General features: G+C 35.1%; 1 protein-coding gene and 1 long non-coding RNA gene across 2 annotated transcripts in view; both read left to right on the top strand.

Annotated features, from left to right (window-relative positions):
* Nucleotides 1-14,702, top strand: part of LOC132749534 (neurogenic locus notch homolog protein 1-like) — a gene marked incomplete at its 5' end in the record, with an annotated part of 83,940 nt that extends 69,238 nt beyond the window's left edge. The window contains 7 exons of the mRNA XM_060739342.1: nt 2,708-2,833; nt 10,577-10,699; nt 11,090-11,215; nt 11,682-11,804; nt 12,368-12,493; nt 14,416-14,538; nt 14,662-14,702. Of these exons, the coding sequence (XP_060595325.1) occupies nt 2,708-2,833; nt 10,577-10,699; nt 11,090-11,215; nt 11,682-11,804; nt 12,368-12,493; nt 14,416-14,538; nt 14,662-14,702 (788 nt within the window). The remainder of the gene's footprint in view (nt 1-2,707; nt 2,834-10,576; nt 10,700-11,089; nt 11,216-11,681; nt 11,805-12,367; nt 12,494-14,415; nt 14,539-14,661) is intronic.
* Nucleotides 14,703-16,895: 2,193 nt separating this feature from the next.
* LOC132749527 (uncharacterized) lies at nt 16,896-23,718 on the top strand. The gene is made up of 3 exons (XR_009628430.1): nt 16,896-17,016; nt 22,908-23,030; nt 23,593-23,718. It is a non-coding gene; the product is annotated as an uncharacterized LOC132749527 (long non-coding RNA).
* The last annotated feature ends 97 nt before the right edge of the window (nt 23,719-23,815 follow it).

The following is a 23,815-nucleotide window of genomic DNA, read 5'->3' as shown; positions in this document are numbered from 1 at the left end:
TTGTCTAGCCGTACAGCACTTTTTAAAATTATATGTTATTTTGTGTCTTTAAACGAGGATTTTTATTAAGTCTCTGCATTTGTCCTCGTGTGTTCACTTTAATAAAGATGCTCCGTCATTTTGTAAAGAAATGAATACCAACAAGCGTTGTATAATATATCAATTAAAGTTGCATGTTATAAGTTATACCGTTGTTGATTTTCATGCTTATCATTTGTTGTTTTATTTGTATGAAAGATGAATTATTAAATCATTTTTGTTAATTAAGCACATGGATCGAATAAATATTGATCGGAGTGGAATAAATAAATAAATTAAAAGAACATTGAAAAAAGAAAACGGTGATAAGTAAAAATATTTCTATAATTTTCAAATACAGAAGATAAACGGAACGGAAAATGGAAACTTTCCTAAATGATGGACAAAATAACTTCTATACCGTCGGTAATTGACGCAATTATCAGAGCCCAACAACAATTAATTTCGTTTTTTTCCATTTTAAAGGTTTCGAAAATTAAACTAAATGGAACAAAAAAGGATTATTATCAAAACTTTGTAAACTATTTCAATTGTCTAAATGCAACCAGATGACAAAGATCGATAGCCAACAATGCGATTAATTTCTCAAGAGTAAACATTCGAAGACAATTGCTGTTTCTTGGTTAAAATCCTCGCTTAAAGTCATAAAATAACATATGCATTTTCGACTTCCATATAATTTTGAAAAGTGCCGTACGGCTAGCCAATACAGTGCGTCCTGGCTAGTCGTACGTGACTCACGTACGGCTAGACATTTTGGCTAGCCGTACGGGCCCGTACGGCTAGCCACTTCCATTTTTAATTATACCATAAGGCATAACAGTAAATCAATATCTACTATTTTAACACTATAGTCCACTACTGTAAATATGACACTTTAACAATTTCAGTCTTACAATACAACACTTAAGATATTTCTTGTGAAAAAAAATATAGTTACAAGTGATTTACAATTAGGTTAACAACCGTGAAAATAACAGTTATCAGTTTCACTCTCAGTTTTCTCGAAAGATACATCATACATGTCAACCTATTCTGAGTTTGCAAACTTTGCAAACACTCTACGTCCGACCTTCGACATTATACAACGCCGTTAATTGGTTCCTCAAAAACCACAGTGAACTATATCACGAGGGAGAATTAATAATTGTTACCCCTTCTAAATATTTTGAAGTCGACATTTTTGTTTGTTTATTTCTACGGGAAAGTGATGTCAGCGGAAATGAAAGTATAAACACGTGACGAATATCACATGGGCATATTGTCATCGTCACTATCGTAATATGGTTGTTAGCAAATTATTCTTTATCGGGAGGTGAAATATGTATTGCATCGCGATATATTGGAAACCATTATTTCATCAAGATGCATCACAGATACGACGCATATCTATATCTATCTTCCATTTAATATGTCAAACCCCTCGCAGGGACATTGACATGAGTCTGGACGACATCTATGAGATACAAGGGTCCCTAGCTCTTATTGAAAAGACCCCTTGGTTCTTTTACATGCCCAGTGTATAGCACTGATACATGCAAAAGCAATAATGCGAAGACACAACAACATTAATTAAGAACAAAAACGTTTGACTTGGTCGGTACTTTCTGTTGTTGCCGGAAATTAGGAAATGTATCACTTTTCAGTTTTTAAGAAGAGTTCACTTTTTTTTCAAATTATACCGAAAAATGTAACATAAGATATGAAATTGTGTTTTAATATAATAATATTGTCAGTATTTAAAAGAAACTCCAAAATCTGAAATTGTCACAAAAATCATGTTATTTCGATGTATTATATGTTGATTTGATATAAATGCCTACCTAATATCAATTATGCGTTTAAAAAGTTCCAATTGGATTAATTTCCACTTATTTTATAATTGGAAAAAATTCCGATAGGATTTATTTCCAATAAAATATATTGGAAAAAATTCCAGTAGGAATAATTTCCGATTGGAAATAAGTCCAATTGGAATTTTTTCCAATAAAAAAAACTGGAAAAAAATCCGATTGGATTTTTCAAAAAATGGTTAATTCAACTTTATTTCAACAGGAAAATACTAAACTATACATATTTAGCAAATACTGACGCATTTCTTCCATTTCGAAATTTCAAAAAATCCAATTGGAAAAAAATATTTTGCTGGAAAAAAGTCCGGCCGGAATTTTCATTTTTCCGATCGGACGGCATTTATCCGGCCGGAAAAGGCTAAATTCCGGCCGGACAAATTTTTTAAAATGATATTTTCGATACGAAAAAAAGTTGAAATAGCGTAAATTAAATTCAATTATTCATTATTTACTACTAAACTAACAAATGAAATGAATTTTAAGTGTTTAACTTATTTATAAATGGTAGTGAAGTTTGCCACAATCCTGGTGGTGCAAAGATTTTCCGGTGGCTGTTCACTATTAAACACAAACTTAACAGCATTATGTTTATTTTGTACAAAATGTTAGAATTATTTTGCCCACATAACTAGACAAAACAGAAATACATGATTGTTATTAGTTTTACAGGTGGTATTGAGCCTAGATGTTAGAGTTAAGATCATTATATCCATGTATATTTTGATGACCTTGACCCTTTTCATACCTATTATTGGGGTGAATAAATGGGGTTACCCAGTTACAATTGGGCCTCAAAAAAATGTATATTTTTACAGTTGGAGAACAGTTGTGTGAGCCATGTGACCCATCTGATTCAACATGTGTCAGCCCATTGGTTTGTAGCTCAACTAATGATAGATGTGAATGTCCACCAGGTTTTGTACAGTACCAATCAGCGTGCTGTAAGTATTCAACTACATTTAAAAACCTTTAGCCATAGGAATTTGTTGTTCTTTACTTACCACTGGAAAATGATGTTAGTTCAGTGTAGAACGAAGTCTGGTAGAAATCGGAAATATATATTTCCATAAATGGAATATGTGTTTTTTTGTTGTCCTTCCTTAGATTTTAATTTTATTAATACAAATACACATGTAATAAAGTATAACATTATACACTGTTCATGATTAAATAAATTAATTTTATTGTCGATGGGGGTGGAAGGAGAATGCATTCTTGACTATAATTCTATAGAATAACTAACATCTGCTCTTTAGCAATGTTGTTGCTTTAGTTTTATAACATTTAGTATAATAACATTCATTTTAGAGATATAAATACATATAAATACATTAATAAATATACAAATGTAGCTGTTAGTCTTTTGATGAAATATGGTCAGTTGTATTTGAAAAGCAAATACATCCAATATGGTGTTGTGAATGCAGGAAATGATTTAGTGGTCCTAGACCTACCGGACTGCATGCGCATGCGCGATGGTTTTCGCGGGACTGAAAAAGTACCCGGATAGTTCTAGGATTGAGTAAATTGAGTTCTGCGTTGGCTGGCGAAGTGGCAACATCGAGATCAAGCTTTGGTAAGCTCCCGGCCTGTTTTCCCTTCTTTAGGCTATGATTTAAGGAAATACAACATTGGCGACGAGGATTAAAACTGGATAGCAGGGCAGTGACTTTTGCATGTCATAAACGTCGTTCATTTGTAGTCAATTTTCGCGACATTCTGGACCGTTGCATAAATTGGAAAATTGACTTTGACATTCAGTTGGCATTGTGAAATAACCACTCGACGATAGCCTAAAGGGTTGATGTACTGGTATTTTTTGATTTTGTGGCTTCTAGCTTTTATTTAAAAAATACTTGGTCAACATAAAGTTTGGGAAACTGCAGAATGGTATGCTTTTCATAAATAAATAATTCCACTCTAAATTCATAGTAAAGCTAGCCCAGTATTGTCTTTTTATTTACTTTAGCCCTTTTCAGAAACGACTTTGAAGATATTAGAGACAGTAACAGCATACAGACAGTGTGAAAGGTATACAAGTTATCTACCTTGAATATCTTATTTCAGTTGTTTACAAGTGTAACAGGATCACCAAATAAATTATTTCCGTATATTCTATATCAGAAATAACTGCGGATAATTAATTTATTGTACATTTTTTCAGAAATATTTTACAGAATTTCACATAAATTTTTGATCTAATTCTTGAATGTGAAGTAAAATAAATTAAAGCAGCTGTGACAAAGTAAAGTCTGTATTATTTAAAGGAGCTGTCTCAAGTATTCAGTAAATACATTTGATTTAAAGAACCTGTCTCATATAAGTCGATTAAATTTTTTAAAGTAACTTTTTAATTAATATTCGGTGTATTCTATACTCGAATAAGTAATTAAGTGGAATTTATTTTTTAAAGCTACTTTCACATATATATTCGGTGTATTCTATACTCGAATAAATAAACTTGTATCAATTTTCAATTGTATTCTATACATTGAAAATTTGTGATTACATTGTGTCCGCAATACATTGACTGACTTAAGTTACCATCATGTCAACATTTAATGTAAACACAATGACTAAAGAGGAGTTGATGAAATTGCCAGCTATTGGTGCGAAAAGGGCAACAAGTATAGTCCAGTTTCGACAAATGTATGGCAAGTTGACGAAAGATGATTTCATCACCATAATGGCAGGTCATCTTAACCCAGATATGTTGAAATACATTGATTTTTCAACACCGGTATCAACTCCGAGTACAATATCTTCAAGTGGGGGGGGGAAGTGGAAGTGTTGCTGTGACATTTACCACAAGTACCACGCCTGTTGCAGTAGTTTGCAAGCCAATTCATGTTGGTAGCAGTGCTACAACAACAATTACAGTAAGTAGTACAAGTACGCCTACTGTAACTAAAGGATCTAGACTTGCAGCTGGATTTACCTTGCGAACGCCAGTTACTAAAGCAGTTTCGAAGGTAATGACTACATCAACTACAACCAGCAGCGTGAAAACCAAGGTAATTACAGTTCCGGTTACCAAAATAACAACTGCTGTGACGGTTGCAGCTAGTAGCACATACACTACAGTGAGTGCAACCGGTGCAACACCAATTATGTCAGCCCCTACATCTTTAACAATACCAGAGATGGAGGCACCACAAGATACGCCACACATTGAAGATGTTTTGACTCAACTTCTTTCCTTAAGTCAGGGTATGACTAGAAGAGATTTAATAGACTTGATATCTGCATTACCAGAAGCAAATGCAAGTGATACGGATGAAGATTCTATTGCAATAGATACACCTTGTACTTATAGTACAGGTTATATGCACTATCAAATGGATCCTTGCAATACAGGTATACTTGGTTCTTCTAGAACAAGGTTTACAAGTACGGTAGATGATGTCAAGCCTAAATATTTCAGTAACAGTGCATCCAGGTCATACAACACTAAATTGGACACAAGGTATGGCAACCCTAAATGTATATCTCCTAAGAAAGAATATACATCTGCTACTTATGTATATGGAGATACACAACAACAGTCGAGGTCAACTAAAGGGTCTTCTAGACATTTAGATAGATATGAATGCCAGAAGAAAGGTTCAAGAAGAGACCATCGAAGTTACCATACCAGATCAGAAATGTCAAGTGAAAGTAGCGATAATAGTAGAAGCAGATCAATCGGTAGAAGAGATGTTCAGTCCAGATACAGTAGTGATGGTAGAAAGAATCGGGACAAGATTGGTTACAACAATCGGTCTTCTTCTAGAAACCGTTTGTCGAGAGATGACAAGTACAGTCGTAGATCACGGTCGTCTTCTAGACACCAAAGATCAAAATCCAGAAGTCCGAGCTTTTCAAGGTCAAGATCATACAGATATAGGAATAAATCTTCAAGCAGCAGCAGTAGCTCGAGATCTCGATCAAGAGGCTATGGTCATTCAGGGTCAAGACGTCATAAGTACGGGTCCCATGATAAGTATTGCAAGCCATCTAGACGACATGACAGAAGTCGCTCTTCGAGTTATTCTGATCGAAGCAAGTTAGAAAAGAGGGGTAACCCGAAGGAACTTCCAAGTATTTTGCGGTATGATGGGAAGACAAGCTGGTTATCTTTTAAAGAACAATTTGAAAGTTATCGAGCTGTTTCGAACTGGACTGACAGTGAAAGTAAAATTACCTTACTTGGAGTCTTCAAGGTAAAGCGTTAGATTTCTTCACGATAACAAATAAAGCGGGGCATTGCTATTCATATAAGCAAATGATGAAGAAATTAGAGACCAGATTCGGCAACCAGGAACTTACCGAGACGTCACGTGTTAAGTTCCAGCAGGCTAGACAAGCATCAGATGAATCTTTAGATGATTGGGCAGATCGAGTGCTGACACTTTCGACATATGCATTTAAGGATCTACCCGAAGAATACAGAATGCGAGAGGCAATTTCGAAGTTCTGCCAAGGATGTATTGATAGAGAAGCAGGAAAACATGCATGTTTCGAACATCCTAGGAGTATACAGGCTGCACTTAACGCTGTAAAGCATCACCAGTATATCTCTGAAGCAGTTGATGGCAAAAAGCATTCTAGAAGATCTAAAGATGATGTGTCAATTAATGCAGTAAATACATCAGCTGAAGCCAGGGTGGAACAATTGCTGAACAAAGCTATGGAACAGCTTAGCAGTAAAATTCAGCAATTGACTACAACCAATAAAGAAACTGAATCTAGGACAGGAAGAGGGCTATCATGTTTCTTTTGCAAACAAAGGGGCCACATTAAGAAATACTGTCCAGGATTTAAAGAATGGTTGAAGAAAAAAGGGCTATCTAACACTACGGAACAACAACGAAATCCAGCAAATCGTGATTTAAACAAGAAAGGGCTGAATGGAATGGCCAACCGTTCAAGCCCGCAGAAGTAACTGGTCAAAATGGTAAAGATTCTGCGACTTCTAGTCCGGAAGCTTATGTCATCTGTGAAGAACAACCAGTTACAGATCACGAAGATGTTATTAGCCTTCGTAAAGGTGACAAGACTTCTAGTCAAGGTCATCAAAGATCATCTAAACACCCTATAGTTACTGCAACAATTAAATCTGATGAAAAAGACCATACAGATGGCATGACTTCTAGTCATGTTAATGAAAGTGAAGATATTTTGAAAGATGGTAATACAGTCAAATTAAATTTAGGTATCCAAGAAACACAGAATGACGGAATTGTCAGCGTTCATCAAGTGTGAGCTGGTTCTTCTTTTGTGTTACTGACAGTTGGTGATCAAGAAGTCAAAGCAAGAATTGACTCTGGTGCTGAAATTACCATACTCTCTTCAAAAGTCTTCGCTACCTTGAGCAAAAAGCCTGCAAAAGTAAAAGATGTAGTTATGCAAATGGCAGATCAAGAAGCAGTACTAAAAGGCTTTATCACTAAACCATTAAGATTGCAACTTGGATCTCAAGTATTTCATGAAAGAGTTTATGTTGCACCTATTAGTGATGAAATGCTGCTTGGACATGATATAATGCATCATTTAGGAGTTATGATGGATATGCATTCAGACACTTTAATTGTGAATGGTGAGCAGATTCCCATGAATACAAGCTTTAGAGAGGGAAAGCTGACTATTGCAAGAGTTTCAGTGGCAAAACGTACTGTGGTTCCGCCAAATTCAGTTGTCAGGATGTCATGCAGTCTCAACACACATCTAAGTGACTATTTTATAGAACCAGATGAAAAGTTGAATTCAGTTGGTATATTGATGCCAAGGACATTGATGTCTTCAGATACGGAGCCAATTGTTTGTTTAGTCAATCCAACTGACTCTTACAAGACATTCAAGAAGGGTAAAGTGATTGCAAATGCATATGAAGTAGAACATATCCTAGATGAGCAAAGCGAAGTAGCTACATCTCTGCCTAAAGAAAATGAAGTGACTTCTAGTCATTCTAAAACAACATCGTCTAAATCTCGAAGGATTTCTAGTTCTACGAGATTAAGAGTTAGAACAGTCGCCGAACAGTTGTGTGAATCATTAGAGACTCCAAAAGAAGTAGTTCCAGATCATCTGCTAAAGTTGTATCAAGCTTCTACTGAACATCTTAATCAAGGGCAAAGTAAGAAGTTAGCTAAACTCCTTAGCGATTATGAAGATGTTTTCGCTAAAAGTGATTTCGATTTGGGAAGCTTTACTACAATAGAGCATACCATAGACACCGGAGATGCAAAACCCATAAAACAACGCATGAGGCGCACACCAGCTTGTTTCGTTGGGGAGGAAGAAGAGCATCTGAAGAAAATGGTGGATGCCGGTGTCATACAGGAGTCTGTATCAGAATGGGCGTCCTCTCCAGTTCTGATCAGAAAGCGTGACGGATCTGTAAGATGGTGTATAGATTACAGAGCCCTTAATGATGTCACGGTTAAAGATACTTTCCCATTACCATTGGTCGAAGATTGCTTAGATACATTGTCGGGAAGCATCTGGTTTTCTAAATTAGATGCAAACTCAGCGTATTGGCAAGTCAAGATAAGTGAAGAAGACCGAAAGAAAACAGCATTTCTAACAAAATACGGTTTGTTTGAGCATGTTAGAATGGGGTTTGGTCTGACCAATGCACCAGCCACATTTTCCAGAGTGATGAATCTGATATTGCGTGGATTAACTTGGAAAACGGTACTGGCATTCTTAGACGATATATTGGTGCTGGGAAGGAATTTTGAGGACCATCTGGGAAATATAGCCGAAGCCCTAGAAAGATTCCGCACACATGGTTTGAAGCTAAAGCCAAGAAAATGTGTTTTCTTCCAAAAAGAAGTAGAATTCCTTGGAAGAACAGTTAGTGGGAATAAAATGGCCATGACTTCTCGAGATATAGAAACAGTAGCCAACTGGCCATGTCCAAAGTCATCCAAAGATGTCGAAAGGTTTTTAGGCTTAGCAAATTACCATCGTACATTTGTCAAGAACTTTGCGGATATAGCACTGCCGTTATACAAACTAACAGGAAAGAATGAATTTCATTGGGGCGATAAAGAACAAGAAGCATTCAATACTTTAAAGGTAGCTTTAACATCACCACCAGTTTTAGCTTTACCAAATCAAGAAGATTCTTTTATATTAGATTCGGATGCTTCGGATTCGGCTATAGGTGCAGAATTGCTTCAGGTTCAAGATGGAGAAGAGAAAGTCATTGCTTATAGCAGCTTTTCATTGACTCCAGAACAAAAGAACTATTGCACCACCAGAAAAGAACTTTTGGGCATTGTGAGGTTCACGAGGCAGTTTAGGCATTACCTTTTAGGAAAAGTCTTCACTGTGAGAACTGATCACTCCAGTTTGACCTGGTTATTAAGATTTAAGGAACCACAGGGTCAGCTGGCTCGATGGATAGAGGAACTTTCACAGTACAACATGATTGTTAAACATCGAGCTGGATCGAAACACGGCAATGCGGACGCGCTGTCAAGAATTCCGGAAACTTTGACACCGTGTAAATCGTATATAGCTGACATAAAGCTTGCAGATTTGCCATGTGGTGGATGTCCTTACTGCATTAGGGCTGACGAGCAATGGGCCAAGTTTACTGATGATGTCGACGACTCAGTAAGATTTGGCTCAGCAGGGTATAACGACATCCAATTCAGTGAACGTTCATATGGGGGCAACTGCAGAACTGTGCGGGTCAAGTCTTGAAGATGTAGCAAGTATTAGGATCCAGGTTCATGATGAATCTGACTTGAGTACATCATGCAGAACAAGAGATGCCCAGAATTTCAAATAAATAACTTCAGTAAAAAAGGCAGTGCTATGATGAAGAGAACAGTACAGATCTTCTAGATCGTACTGAAACGAGTACGGATAGCATCGGTTGTCTAGACCATGCTGAATCCGGACTGGTGGTTGTGAAAAATGAAGTTCCAGGTGGCTTCTAGCCTTTGAGAATCTTTATAGCAACGCCAGTGTACCAAAAGGACTTCTAGTCCTTCCTCTACAGCCTACTTATTTAGGGTAAGTTAAAGCCGCGATGTGATATTAATTCACAATTAAGGAAGTAAACGAGCTTCTAGTTCTTTACTGATGCATTCACAGCATTACTCCCAAGACCGAAGCCTTCATTCATAAAGTTGGGGGGAGTGTTGTGAATGCAGGAAATGATTTAGTGGTCCTAGACCTACCGGACTGCATGCGCATGCGCGATGGTTTTCGCGGGACTGAAAAAGTACCCGGATAGTTCTAGGATTGAGTAAATTGAGTTCTGCGTTGGCTGGCGAAGTGGCAACATCGAGATCAAGCTTTGGTAAGCTCCCGGCCTGTTTTCCCTTCTTTAGGCTATGATTTAAGGAAATACAACAATGGTCACTTTCATTTGAAAAAACAAATAAATCTGTCTTATATTATAATATTGTATGTAACAATGATATCAGATGACATTTGAGCCACACCATGACAAAACCAACGTAATGCGTTTGTGACCAGCATGGATCCAGACCAGCCTGCGCATCCGCCCAGTCTGACCAGGATCCATGCTGTTCGCTATCAGTTTCTCTACTTGTTAAACGATTTGTAAGCGAACAGCATGGATCCTGATCAGACTGCGTGGATGCGCAGGCTGGTTTGGATCCATGCTGGTTGCAAACACATTATGTTGGTTTTGTCATGGCGCGGCTCATTTTATTTTCAAGATGGGAGAAATATTGGTGAGAGTTGTACGACCTTGCTTGATACATGTATAGATGATAATGCTGAGTGTAATGGTACAATCTGTGACTGTGTGGCCGGATTTCACTTTAATGGAACAATATGTGGTAAGGAGTCATCAGAATTGAAATTCTGACTTTTAATGTCCTAACTACAGTGGGAGCAGGGAGGGTAGAGGGGAGGGAGGTGGTTGCGCATATAGGTTTTCTTTTGTCCATTTTTTGTTCCTATTGTCAGACTGTCCTACTTACATGCCTTCTGACTGTAGAAATGATGGAAAAGTGAAATATTGGGGCATCTGTATCTTATGAACTCAGTTCCAGTTTTTGGAATATTCTTGTTGTTTTGGTTTTTGTAATTATCTCCCTTCCGCAATTTTCTTGTCAAAAACTGTGCAAAGAATGAAATTTAAACGTAAAATATTGATAGAAGTACGAGAAATTCAAATTTTTGTAAATCATCTACCTAATTATAAATCCACATATGTTTTTCTTCAGTGGGGACACAATTATGTGATCAATGTGACTCTTCAGTAATAAGCTGTAGTGGTGACTTACAATGTAGTTCCGACACATACAGATGTGAGTGTCCTTCCGACCAGGTCCAGATAGGGGATGATTGTTGTAAGAAATGTTTTATATTCAATTGATTTATATCGTAATATCTATTGATTTTCAGTTATTCATTCATATTAGTTTTAGAATTTTTTTGATAGGTTATATAACCCACTATCTTGTATAACCAAAGCCTTTGGGTTATATAACAAACATTTATACAAAGATCATATATTGCAAAATCATTGTTATTCTTGTGGCGCTCATTTTCTTGGCTTTGACATTATGAGGTCAATCAGAATTTAAAAATCCAATAATTTTATTTTTTCTGTTATAGATAATTTCACATCACATTTAACCTTTTGGAAAAAGAGATAAGCCACAAATTAAAGAACCCACAAAAATATTCTTCATGACAAAGCCATGAAATTCCATGCTGCTAAAATTCAGTGAATTCACAGAAACCTGTAAAAAAAGTCCTTTCACATGAAATTAAATCACAGAAGTCTTTTTTAAAATGAATTGCTATTTTTAGATGGAACACATGTTGGCGATGATTGTACAACTCATACTGACACGTGTATAGATGACTATGCTGTATGTAACGGCACTGTGTGTGTCTGTATGGCAGGATATTCATGGAATGGCACCAGATGTGGTAAGTTTTCATGCCCCAATTTTATGGGGTTGGGGATTATAGATTTGCACTTGTATGTTTGTGGCACTGTCAGCTTGACGATCTACAGACTGGAGAAACATTGAAATGTGGGGCATCCTTGTGGTCATATTTATAGTTATGTTATTCATACATGAAATTAACTGTAGAACACAAAGTTATGATTAGTGAGCTTTTGTTTGAATGTGAACAATTGCAAACTGCTTACCTTACTTTATTTATTACATAAGTAAACCATATGTACAATTTCTTACATTTAAGAAAAATGATTTATTACATTTAAGAAAAATGAAAAATGTAGTAATTTACAGAGAGTAGTTCACATTTTTAATGATCGCAATTTAAAAAAAAAATGTGATAAATTATGTACAATGTAACTTACACTACAATAGTAAACACTTTGACACATACACACCATGATCATGTTTGTTTAGCTTTTTTTTTCAGATATTCTTTAAATTGATCAATTACAATTCAATTGGTAATAAATTCTCAATCTTTTTTTAAAATGACTTTTAATTGGTATTCTTTTTCTTTTGCAAAAGTGGGCTCCAATCTATGTGATCCGTGCGACCCTGCATCATCTACGTGTGACTCTGACCTTCAATGTAGCACATGCACGTACAGATGTGAATGTCCAGATGGCTTCGTTCAAATCTCAGATATGTGCTGTATGTATATATATTGATTTCTGGTTTATGAAATTATGAGGTATATAGAGGATATTGAATGAGTGTAGATTGAATACTGAATTTATTGAACAAGTTGAATAGAGTTATATTACCAGTATACAAGCCTCTGCCGAGCATAATATTATTTTATTCAATGACGTAAATAAAATTAGTAATGTACTTACACAAAATTCATATTATGTTTATCACATACCAAAAAATAAAAACCATTTGAGTGAAAAAAAAACTTTTTTTTCATTAATGAGCCTATAGTATAATGCTAACATTTAATGCCTCTTAACGCTATGTTTATATGATGCAAATGACGTCATGTTTAAATATATGCACAGGCTTGTAATACCATTTTGATGGAGTCACAAAAGTGGCATCATTATATGATTAGATTGTATGTATAAATAATGTTATATAAATAAATGTGCAGACAAACACTGTTTAAAATTACATAATATACAGTAGAAAAATTGCACAACAGTCAGGAAAAACATTTTGTTATATCCAAAATAACACGAATACCACAAATGCCGCAATTTCTAATATCGTTACAACTGGAGTGTAAATAAATGAAATAAAGAAAATCTGAGTCAGGATCATTGAAATATATAATATAAATACAAATGCAGCTTGGCTATAACCAACATAGTTATAAGTGGAGTTTATTATTATGCCCCCGCCATAAAATGGCGGGGGCATATAGTGTTATCCCGTTCCGTTCTTCCGTCATTCTGTCATTCCGTCATCATCAGTTTCCGTTCATTATCTTCATAACGGTTGCATACATTCAACTCAAATTTTACATATGGATATGTCATGAGAAAATACAGGTCAAGTTTGGATTTGGTCATGGTTTGATGATTTTTAGCAGAGTTATGCCCCTTTTACTTTGAAAAAAATATGAAATTTTCATTTTCCATTCATTATCTCCCCAACGGTATTACACATTCAATGCAAATTTGACATATGGATACGTCAAAGAAATGCGCAGGTCAAGTTCGAATTTGGTCATGGTTTGATGATTTTTGGCAGAGTTATGCCCCTTTAACATTGAAAAAAAGGACATTTTCAGTTCCCATTCATTATCTCCCCAACAGTTGTACATATTCAACTCAAATTAAAGATATGGATATCTCATAAGAATGCATTGGTCAATTTCGAATTAAGTCATGGTTTGATGATAGCTGACAGAGTTATCCCTCTTGAACTTTGAAAAAAAAATCAGAAATTTTAAGTTTTCGTTCATTATCTCCCCAATGCTTGTACACATTCAACTCAAATTTGACATATAGATACATCTTAGGAATAAGCAGTTCAAGTTTGAATTTGGTCGTGGTTCAATGATTTTGGACAAAGTTATAAAATAAAATTTTGAATTTTCAGTTTAAGTACTCTTACTTTTGTGGAAATATTTGTAGCCATAATATTTTGGCTACAAATATGCAATATGCAATTTACAAAAGGTTAACACTGATAGTTTCAGTGCCTTGAACTTCGTATAAAAATGGTTTGTGTTAACATTGAATAGTTTTAAGGGCTTTGAACTTAAAATGAAAAAAAATAATTTGTGCAAACAAATTTGGAACTAAATATTATAACATCTGAAATTTTGGTGTATGCGGGGGCATCCGTGGCCTGACGACACATTTCTAGTTTTCTCTGAATATATTTGTATGTATAGTAAATGCTGCTGAAGGAGATCGAAAGGCCGTAAGCTACAGCAAATTCAAATCTGCGATTATTATTTCTGAGACATGTATGACTATAATGTTTAATGTATGAATACAAAAACTGATGAAAGAAAACTAGTGATTCTTGAAAATTATAAGAAGTGCTATATTGTATCTGATTATTTTATCCTTCTACGAAAAATTAGCTAAGGATATAGTTATGTTTGTTTTGAAATACAGATGGTACACGTGTAACAGAACGTTGTACAACCAGTCTTGATACATGCATTGACGATAATGCTGGGTGCAATGGTACAGTGTGTGACTGTAACGATGGCTATACCTGGAATGGAACAACATGTGGTAACCTATTATTTTTAATAACATGCATTTTACATGCAACTATTAGACAACTTAACCTTTTGCTTTCTACATTTTGTAGAGTGTAGCTTGTGAACAAATTTAACAATTTTATAATGTTTAAAGCTACTGACAGTTACGGAATAGTGATCATATATGATATATGAGAAAGTCACAAACCTTTGTTTTGTATGTAAACATAAGTAGTTTTATACGCCCGTTTGAAAAACGGATGTATTATGGGAACGCCCTGGCGGGCGGGCGGAGGTCGGGCGGGCGGGCGGCGTCCAATTTTTGTCCGGAGCATATCTCCTACATGTATGGAGGGGATTTTAATGAAACTTCATATAAATGTTCACCACTATGAGGAGCAGTGTCGTGCACATGAACCAGGTCTCTAGGTCAAAGGTCAAGGTCACACTTAGAGCTCCATTGAAAAATGCTTGTCCGGAGCAAAACTTCCACATGTATAGAGGGATTTCAATATTATTTGGCACAAATGTTTCACCATTGTGAGGCGGAGTGTCGCGTGCCAAGATTCAGGTCCTTGCGGCCAAGGTCAAGGTCACACATAGAGGTCAAAGTTCAGATAAAAATATGAAGATGTGTATATGGACCATTTAGTCATTATTTATTGAGGGATTTGGTAACACAAATGGTCATTATCAAGACTATGGCTGTGATACATATAATTTAGGTCAATATATACAAGGTCAAGGTCACTAAAGATGATGAAATATCCAGATTTTGTAAATAGAATTTAATCAAAGGGAGACAACAAAAGTTATTACTTTGTTCATAAATGACTTACACAATTACTCCCCTTGATCTTTTTTCACTTTCAATTCTAAAAATAGAATTTAATCAAAGGGCATGAAAATAATCCTCTTTCTTTGACTTGAGTATGTTCTAAAGAATGTAACATTTATTTACACATGTTTCATTCATTGGTCAAGATTCTTAACTGTGATAACTATGGTGTTCTGCAGACTTGGTATTTGTTCATAAAGATCATACAGTAATTACCTTATCAAATGTAAATACTTTCTCATAGAAATTTAATATATTTTAATTTTCAAGTAAATATCAGTTCAGCTCATTCAGAGATTAAGAATTGTAATGAAATGTATTTCCCTAGAATAAAATCTTAATCAGAATTTTCTAGTTATTAAATTACATGTACTTTTTATACGCACGTTTAAAAAAGAAGATAAAAATATGAAGATGTGTATAGGGACGATTTAATCATCATTTATTGAGGGATTGTAACACAAAATGGTCATTATAATGACTACGGATGTGACACATGTACTTTAGGTCAATATATGCAAGGTCAAGGTCACTAAAGATGGTGAAATATCCAGATTTTGTCTGGAGCATATCTCCTACATGTATGGAAGAATTTTTATAATACTTTATGGAAATGTTCACCACCATGATATGTATTGCTCCATGCATGATCCAGGTCTCCAGGTCAAAGGTCAAGGTCACACTTAGAGCTCATTGAAAAACGCTTGTCCGGAGCAAAACTTCTACATTCATAGGGGGTTTTTCAATATAACTTGGCACAAATGTTCACCATTGTGAGGCTGAGTGTCGCATGCAAAATTCAGATCCCTGCGACCAAAGTCAAGGTTACACATAGAGTCAAAGTTCAGATAAAAATTTTGAAGATGGTTATAGGGACCATTTAGTCATCATTTATTGATGGATTGTAGCACAAATGGTAACTATCATGACTACAGGTGTTACACATTTAATTTAGGTTAATATTTGCAAGGTCAAGGTCACTGGAGATGATTAAATATCCAGATGTTGTCCAGAGCAATTTTCTGTTTCTACATGCATGGAGGAATTTTAATGTTACTTTTATAGAATTGTTCACCACCATGAGACGTAGTGCCCTGCACATAAACCAAGTCTCTAGGTCAAAGGTGAAGGTCACAGTTAGAGCCTCATAGAAAAAAACTTGTCTGGAGCAAAAACTTCTAACATGCATAGAGGGATTTCAATATAATTTGGACAAATGTTCATCATTGTGAGGCTGAGTGCCGTGCATAAAATTCAGGTCCCTGCGACCAAGGTCAAAGTCACACATTCTGTGCATATCTTCCCTATTGATTTGTTTTAAGGTTCATTTAACAACACAGTGCCAAGAATAAAAACTTGCTTGCTAGATAACACTTATCCATAATGCCCCCATCTCCATCTAAAGCTTTTTCGTAAACGGGCGTATTTTGTGACTATGGCACCCTTGTTTGAAATTATATAAACACATAAACCAGAAACATTGTATTGTACATATCTTTACATAGTACATGTATTACCCTAACAGACATTTACCTTATTTCTCAGTTGGGACTGATTTATGTGACCCTTGTGACCCGTCGTCATCAACCTGTGCAGCACCGTTAGTTTGTGGTTCTACAACAGAGGTCTGTGAATGCCCTTCAAATCTAGTACAGATTGGAAATAATTGCTGTAAGTATCGCACTGTTTTCTTTATGACTGTATCAATTTAAGATATTTTACATTTGATATTTTACATTCTCCTGCTCAATAGAGAAAGCATTGGATTTGATATCCAAGGTTCACTGGTTCGAAAATTCTCCATGACAGGGGAACTAATTAACTTTAAAGTCTCAGAAGTCATGTGCAGTTATTTTTATAGTCGGTCTCTTCCAGAGAAATTGGTAATTACTGGTTAGTTATCCAGGAAAGTAATGAAACCAGCTCGATTGACCTGAAATTTGTCAAAGTTGGCATATAAAAACAAAAAAATAACTAAAACATTACATAGAATGTGCCTTATATACTTATGTAAATAACAAGCACCTTAGATTAATATAGTTTTCAGGATGATGTCTGTGATCTTAAAAAAGAAAATATTATGACCACCATAGCATGCATTGTTTTTCCTTTTTATTAGCCTGCTAAATTCAGAAGTTTATACTCGCTAGAGTGATTCCGCAAAAACACTTTCTATGCAATAAATAAATAGCTGTCTTAAATGTTTAGTACATTAAACTTGAAATGTTGTTAAATGTTGTTAATGAGCAATAAATTGTCTTTTCTTGTAGAACTCTTTCCATTTTTGGGGAGGCTATGCCGACCCAATGTTAATAACTGTCCGTCAAATCTTACTGCCGCGGTAATCAGGTCAAAAAATAGTACCTTGATTTTTTCTAAGCTGACTCATCACTCATCACAGACATTTACAATATGAAAATATTTTCATTCTTTAATTTCATATCTGCAATATGTAAAGATAATAATTCTCTGAAAAATTCTTGATTTTTGTTTAAAGCACTACTCCGTGACGTCATACTGCCGCGGTAATCAGGTTTAGGCATACGTACATCTGTAATAAATAGTCCTGGTATGAAAACCCTTCAAAATAATAACTTTATCAATATTTTTTTTAACAAAAAGCATAAATGAAAATTTATAAGTAAATGCTTTAATTTAGTGGCAAATATTCTTTATTATTTTTGATAACAATTTTCCAATTACTACGCAGCGACCAACTGTTTATGACGGGTCATTAACTAGAACGTTGCAACACCGTATTCTCAATATCATGCATGTTCTTTTGTTCTTATAAACCATTAATAGACCTTAATATTTTTTAACGACAAATAATTGTAAACTGTCGCTTACATCAGAGACATGGATCATGCTTGCGTGATAACTAAGGAAAACTAACTTATTAGTACACCCCAGGAGGCTGTACGCGGAAAACGCTCATAAACCGCTATATCATATAGCTGTTAGTAAATATTTTGCATACATTTAACTAAAAATTCACTGATGGTGATGAACATATAGTTTGAAAACATTATATTCTTGAACCATTATCGCCGAAAAAAAACTATTTAACTACAAAACCCCTATATATATAAGGACCCTCCGACAAAATTCCAGCACAATATTACATTTTACATTAGCAAAATAAAAAAAGCAATACTTATATTTTCATCTTACATAATTCATTAATCAAACTTTTAACATAAAGGTATCTTTGGCAATTGACAGATCCCTACTCTGACCTTTTATTTGTATAGGAATAAATTTAAACATGTGCTCTTTTGTTTAGGAATATTTTGTAGTCAAAGTCTTATATATTCACTAATCTCATAATTAGAATTAGACAGGTCAGGGATTTATACAACCAGTTGTTTAGTTAACTATGCTCATTTTAATCCCAATAGAAACATTCAAATATTTGGGGTAAAAAACATGACCAAAGTACCTAGTAGTCGTTTACCCGGTGGTGATCCCATTAAACTGATTATAGATTCGAATTGATTAGAAAACACAAATAGAAACATGTGTTTCCGTACAACAAAAATCGGAAGTAAAGTGAACAGTTAATTGACAGAAATATGTGGTCAAATATGTTTTAACAAGGAAATAATTATTTCAGAGAAAGACGCAAAGATCAGTATGACCCCGTATTGTGTAATTAGAAAGTTTATTCAATTCTAGGGCATACATCATACATTGTCATAATTTGATAGTCCACGTGTAATAAAATTCAAATTTTCAATACAGATTATGAGATACATAAAAAATATTATAGAATAAGAAGCTTTAATTAAAAAAAAAAAAAAAAACGCATACATATACAAATTACTTACAGTCGAGCATCGGGAAGTCATTAACATATCTTACGTAACTTTCATTTGAAAACGATATTTGCGCGCGCTGAAGTGATTAATGTTTATTTGAAAAAAAAAAAGAACTTTTATGTTTGTGTTCTAAAAATAATCGGCGGCTAAGAGGAATTTCTTATTCATTTTACAACACTTGAAAAATTACTAGAGAAAATGTGTTGTTGTTTTTATGCTCCCCGAAAAATTTCGGGGGAGCATATAGTCGGCGCCTTGTCCGTCTGTCCGTCCGTCCGTCTGTCCGTCCGTCCGTCTGTCCGTCCGTTGTCTTGTCCGAAGCATAACTTGAAAACCCTTAGAGATAATTTGTTGAAACTTCATACAGTCGTAGAGGGCATCGAGGGGGAGTGCAGTGTCAAAGAACCATAACTCTATTTTGCCCGGTTTTTGAATTATCTCCCCTTATAGAAAAATCTTGTCCGGGGCATAACTCTAAAACTATAAGAGATATCAACATGAAACTTTGTAGGTGAATAGATCTCAATGGGTAGATGTGCAGTGCATAAGAACAATAACTCTTTTTATCCTAATTTTGGAGTTATTGCCCTTTGTTAATTTTAATACTTTGAACTTTGTCCTGAAACATAACTTGAAAACCCTTGGAGATAATTTGTTGAAACTTCATACAGTGGTAGAGGGCATCGAGGGGGAGTGCAGTGTCAAAGAACCATAACTCTATTTTGCCCGGTTTTTGAATTATCTCCCCTTATAGAAAAATCTTGTCCGGGGCATAACTCTAAAACTATAAGAGATATCAACATGAAACTTTGTAGGTGAATAGATCTCAATGGGTAGATGTGCAGTGCATAAGAACAATAACTCTTTTTATCCTAATTTTGGAGTTATTGCCCTTTGTTAATTTTAATACTTTGAACTTTGTCCGGAACATAACTTGAAAACCCTTGGAGATAATTTGTTGAAACTTCATACAGTGGTAGAGGGCATCGAGGGGGAGTGCAGTGTCAAAGAACCATAACTCTCTTTTGCCCGGTTTTTGAATTATCTCCCCTTATAGAAAAATCTTGTCCGGGGCATAACTCTAAAACTATAAGAGATATCAACATGAAACTTTGTAGGTGAATAGATCTCAATGGGTAGATGTGCAGTGCATAAGAACAATAACTTTTATTTATCCTAATTTTGGAGTTATTGCCCTTTGTTAATTTTAATACTTTGAACTTTGTCCGGAACATAACTTGAAAACCCTTGGAGATAATTTGTTGAAACTTCATACAGTGGTAGAGGGCATCGAGGGGGAGTGCAGTGTCAAAGAACCATAACTCTCTTTTGCCCGGTTTTTGAATTATCTCCCCTTATAGAAAAATCTTGTCCGGGGCATAACTCTAAAACTATAAGAGATATCAACATGAAACTTTGTAGGTGAATAGATCTCATTGCGTAGATGTGCAGTGCATAAGAACAATAACTCTTTTTGTCCTAATTTTGGAGTTATTGCCCTTTGTTTATTTTAATACTTTGAACTTGAACTTTGTCCAGAACATAACTTGAAAACCCTTGGAGATAATTTGTTGAAACGTCATACAGTGGTAGAGGGCATTGAGGGGGAGTGCAGTGTCAAAGAACCATAACTCTATTTTGCCTGGTTTTTGAATTATCTCCCCTTATAGAAAAATCTTGTCCGGGGCATAACTCTAAAACTATAAGAGATAGCAACATGAAACATTGTAGGTAGATGGATCTCATTGAGTAGAGGTGCAGTGCAAAAGAACCATAACTCTGTTAAGCCTTATATTTGAATAATCTCCCCTTTTAGAAAAATCTTGTCCAGGACATAGCTGTAAAACTATAAGAGATATCAACATGAAACTTTGTAGGTAGATAAATCTCAATGGGTAGATGTGCAGTGCACAAGAATCATAACTCTACCTTGCCTAATTCTGGAGTTATTGCCCTTTGTTTATTTTTACTTTTTGAATTGTCCAGGACATAACTCGGAAATCATAAGAGATATCATCAAGAAAGTTTGTAGGTTGATAGATCACATTGATTAGAAGTGCAGTGCAAAGAACTGTAACTCTGCCTTGCCTAATTTTGGAATTATTGCACTTTGAACTTTTTCCACGGACATAACTCTGAAACTACAAGAGGTGTACTTTCCTGTGTCCAAAACCTATTCGGGGAGCATCACCCGGCTCAAACCGGGCTCTTGTTTTTGTTTTGTTTTCAACAAAAGTGTGTGTGTTTTAAGTTTATTTATACTCGGCGCCGGAATAACCATATGTTCGAGATTATAGCATCTGGGACGTCTTTTTCAAGTAGATTCTTCCTGGAAGCCCATTCTTCGTTCTTTGGTGGTAAAGGAGACGACAATACCGTCAAGGCATCAACTTTCTGACTGACGACAACAAAAACGGCATCTATTAGCGCCAAACCTCCAGAGTAAGTCACGACAGGTCAACCAATCACCTCTGGTACTTATGATGACTTGACTATGACCTTCCGTGTGCCTTCTCCGCGACGTGCACGCCTCTGGAGGGATTTGGAGAAGTTTCAACAAAAACTTCCTAAACACGCCATTTATAACACCATTCATAGCACTGACGGCTTCGATGTTCTCATCTATTTGCGGGAAATGGTCGACAGGGAAAACCCTACGTAATAACCGTACACCCTGTTAACCACAGATTTTCCGCAGTATATATTTCAAGCTAGTGAGGTTTAAAAATACAATTAACTACCATAAGTTGGTTGAGTGTTGGCGGTAAAAAAAGAAGATATAACTTCCTGATCAATTTTCACTAAGGTTGATTCAGTTTTGAATAAGCTTTGCAGATATGCATTTTTTCAAGAAATATTTAGCTTTAATATTATCCGACGCCGTCAGTAATGAAATGGGAATAATTTTCTGAAACGTGATTTTATTCGAGATTTGCTTCTGGAGAAGGCAACCTTCTGTCCGTAGAGCATGAATATTAATACTCATCACAAGACAGTATCTTATTGATCTCAATTATGGTACATCTAAACGTGTATAATTTTTATGTTCAATAAAAATGTTGCATCACTTGCAGTTGTTATTATCATTCAATAATATTAAAATGACATAAAGTATATTTATGATGAACAATCCTAGAATATTTTGATAAGGAACCGTCAGTTGTAAAATGTTATTGTTATCTGATAATGAACAGTCGTCATACTTGCTGGTATGTCATTTATTATTGACAGTTTAGGTTTTTCAAAATTTGCATGATTAACAGTCCGAATGTAGACCTCAATGAAATGTTCTGGAATATTAACAAAATGAATAGTCAACCACATTAACCATATATATGAATGGTTGAACACAACAGTAAGGATAAATAGCGCAATGTGCATATCTTTTTATTTTGGTAGCATATTTTAAGCAAAAAGAAAAGAAACTATAAGTCTGAAACATTCTCTCATAGCCTCCCCATCAGTACATTCAGTGCTTTGATTCTTGTTGTAAATGTATGGTATGATATAAGAAATAGTACACATTTTGCTCAGTGCTCTTGGCATAATGATTATCTCCAAGACAGCTGTAAACATAAAACAGATTTCGCTATAAACAAAATATTAATGTAATCTTAAGAAAATTGTTATTTCGGTGATGGCTTCCCATAAATCATTAAGGTGTTGTAAAAGACTTTCAGCATTAGACATTGTTGTTTTTCATTTTTTTGCTAACCAACGAAGATTGTGAATTCTTTGCAGACGGAACACTTGTTACAGAAAGTTGTACAACATCTACGGACACATGTATTGATGATTACGCTGCCTGTAACGGAACTATTTGCAACTGTATCGCCGGATATCATTGGAATGGCTCTATATGTAGTAAGTTTGATATATAGAGAATAATGAATGTTTGTAGGTTCAATACTGAATTTATTGAATGAGTATACTGAGATGATTAACAATATACATTACAGTACCGGGATATGTGTTTCCAGTATAGATGAGAAAATGTATATAATATGTTTAATAATAAAAAAAATATTTGCAAGAATGAATGTAATGGAAAAGAAACAATTTGATAAACTATCTGAAATTTATTATGTATGAAATGTACATGAATAAACACCCCTGATTATCATGGACTAATAGACTTACTCTGGAATTAAGAATATTTTGGGGTTTCTCAGCTAATCTGTAGGTACAAACAAACTTTTACAGTTACATGCAGCTTCGAAACTAAGCGGAACAGGTTGACTAATCTATTGTGACGGAAAGTGCACCGTGAAGCTGTAACAGTAAAAGTTTGTTTGTACTGAAGGATTAGCTGAGAAAACCCCACATTTGCCGAGTTACGGATAACATCTATTGATAAGGAAAATATAAACACCTTGTAATGTATGATAAATGAAAAATATGGTCATGATAATTAATAATTTTTCAGCTGGCGAAAACTTATGTGATCCTTGTGACCCCTCAAATCCAACATGCGCATCAGGTTCAGTTTGCAGCTCAAGTACGTACAGATGTACATGTCCGCCTAATCAAGTACAGATCGGCGATGAATGTTGTAAGTACTGATACTGAAGATAAAACAAAGTTATTGTAATATCTCATTCTGTAGACATTTTTATTATTAGTTAAACAAATTTTAACAGGTTATATGA

This window comes from Ruditapes philippinarum, unplaced genomic scaffold (genome assembly GCF_026571515.1).
Source record: "Ruditapes philippinarum isolate M1 unplaced genomic scaffold, ASM2657151v2 ctg537_1_1_1_1, whole genome shotgun sequence".
In the NCBI taxonomy this organism is placed as follows: domain Eukaryota; kingdom Metazoa; phylum Mollusca; class Bivalvia; order Venerida; family Veneridae; genus Ruditapes; species Ruditapes philippinarum.
Note: the sequence above shows the minus strand (reverse complement) of the source record. Positions and strands in the feature narration are given on the sequence as shown.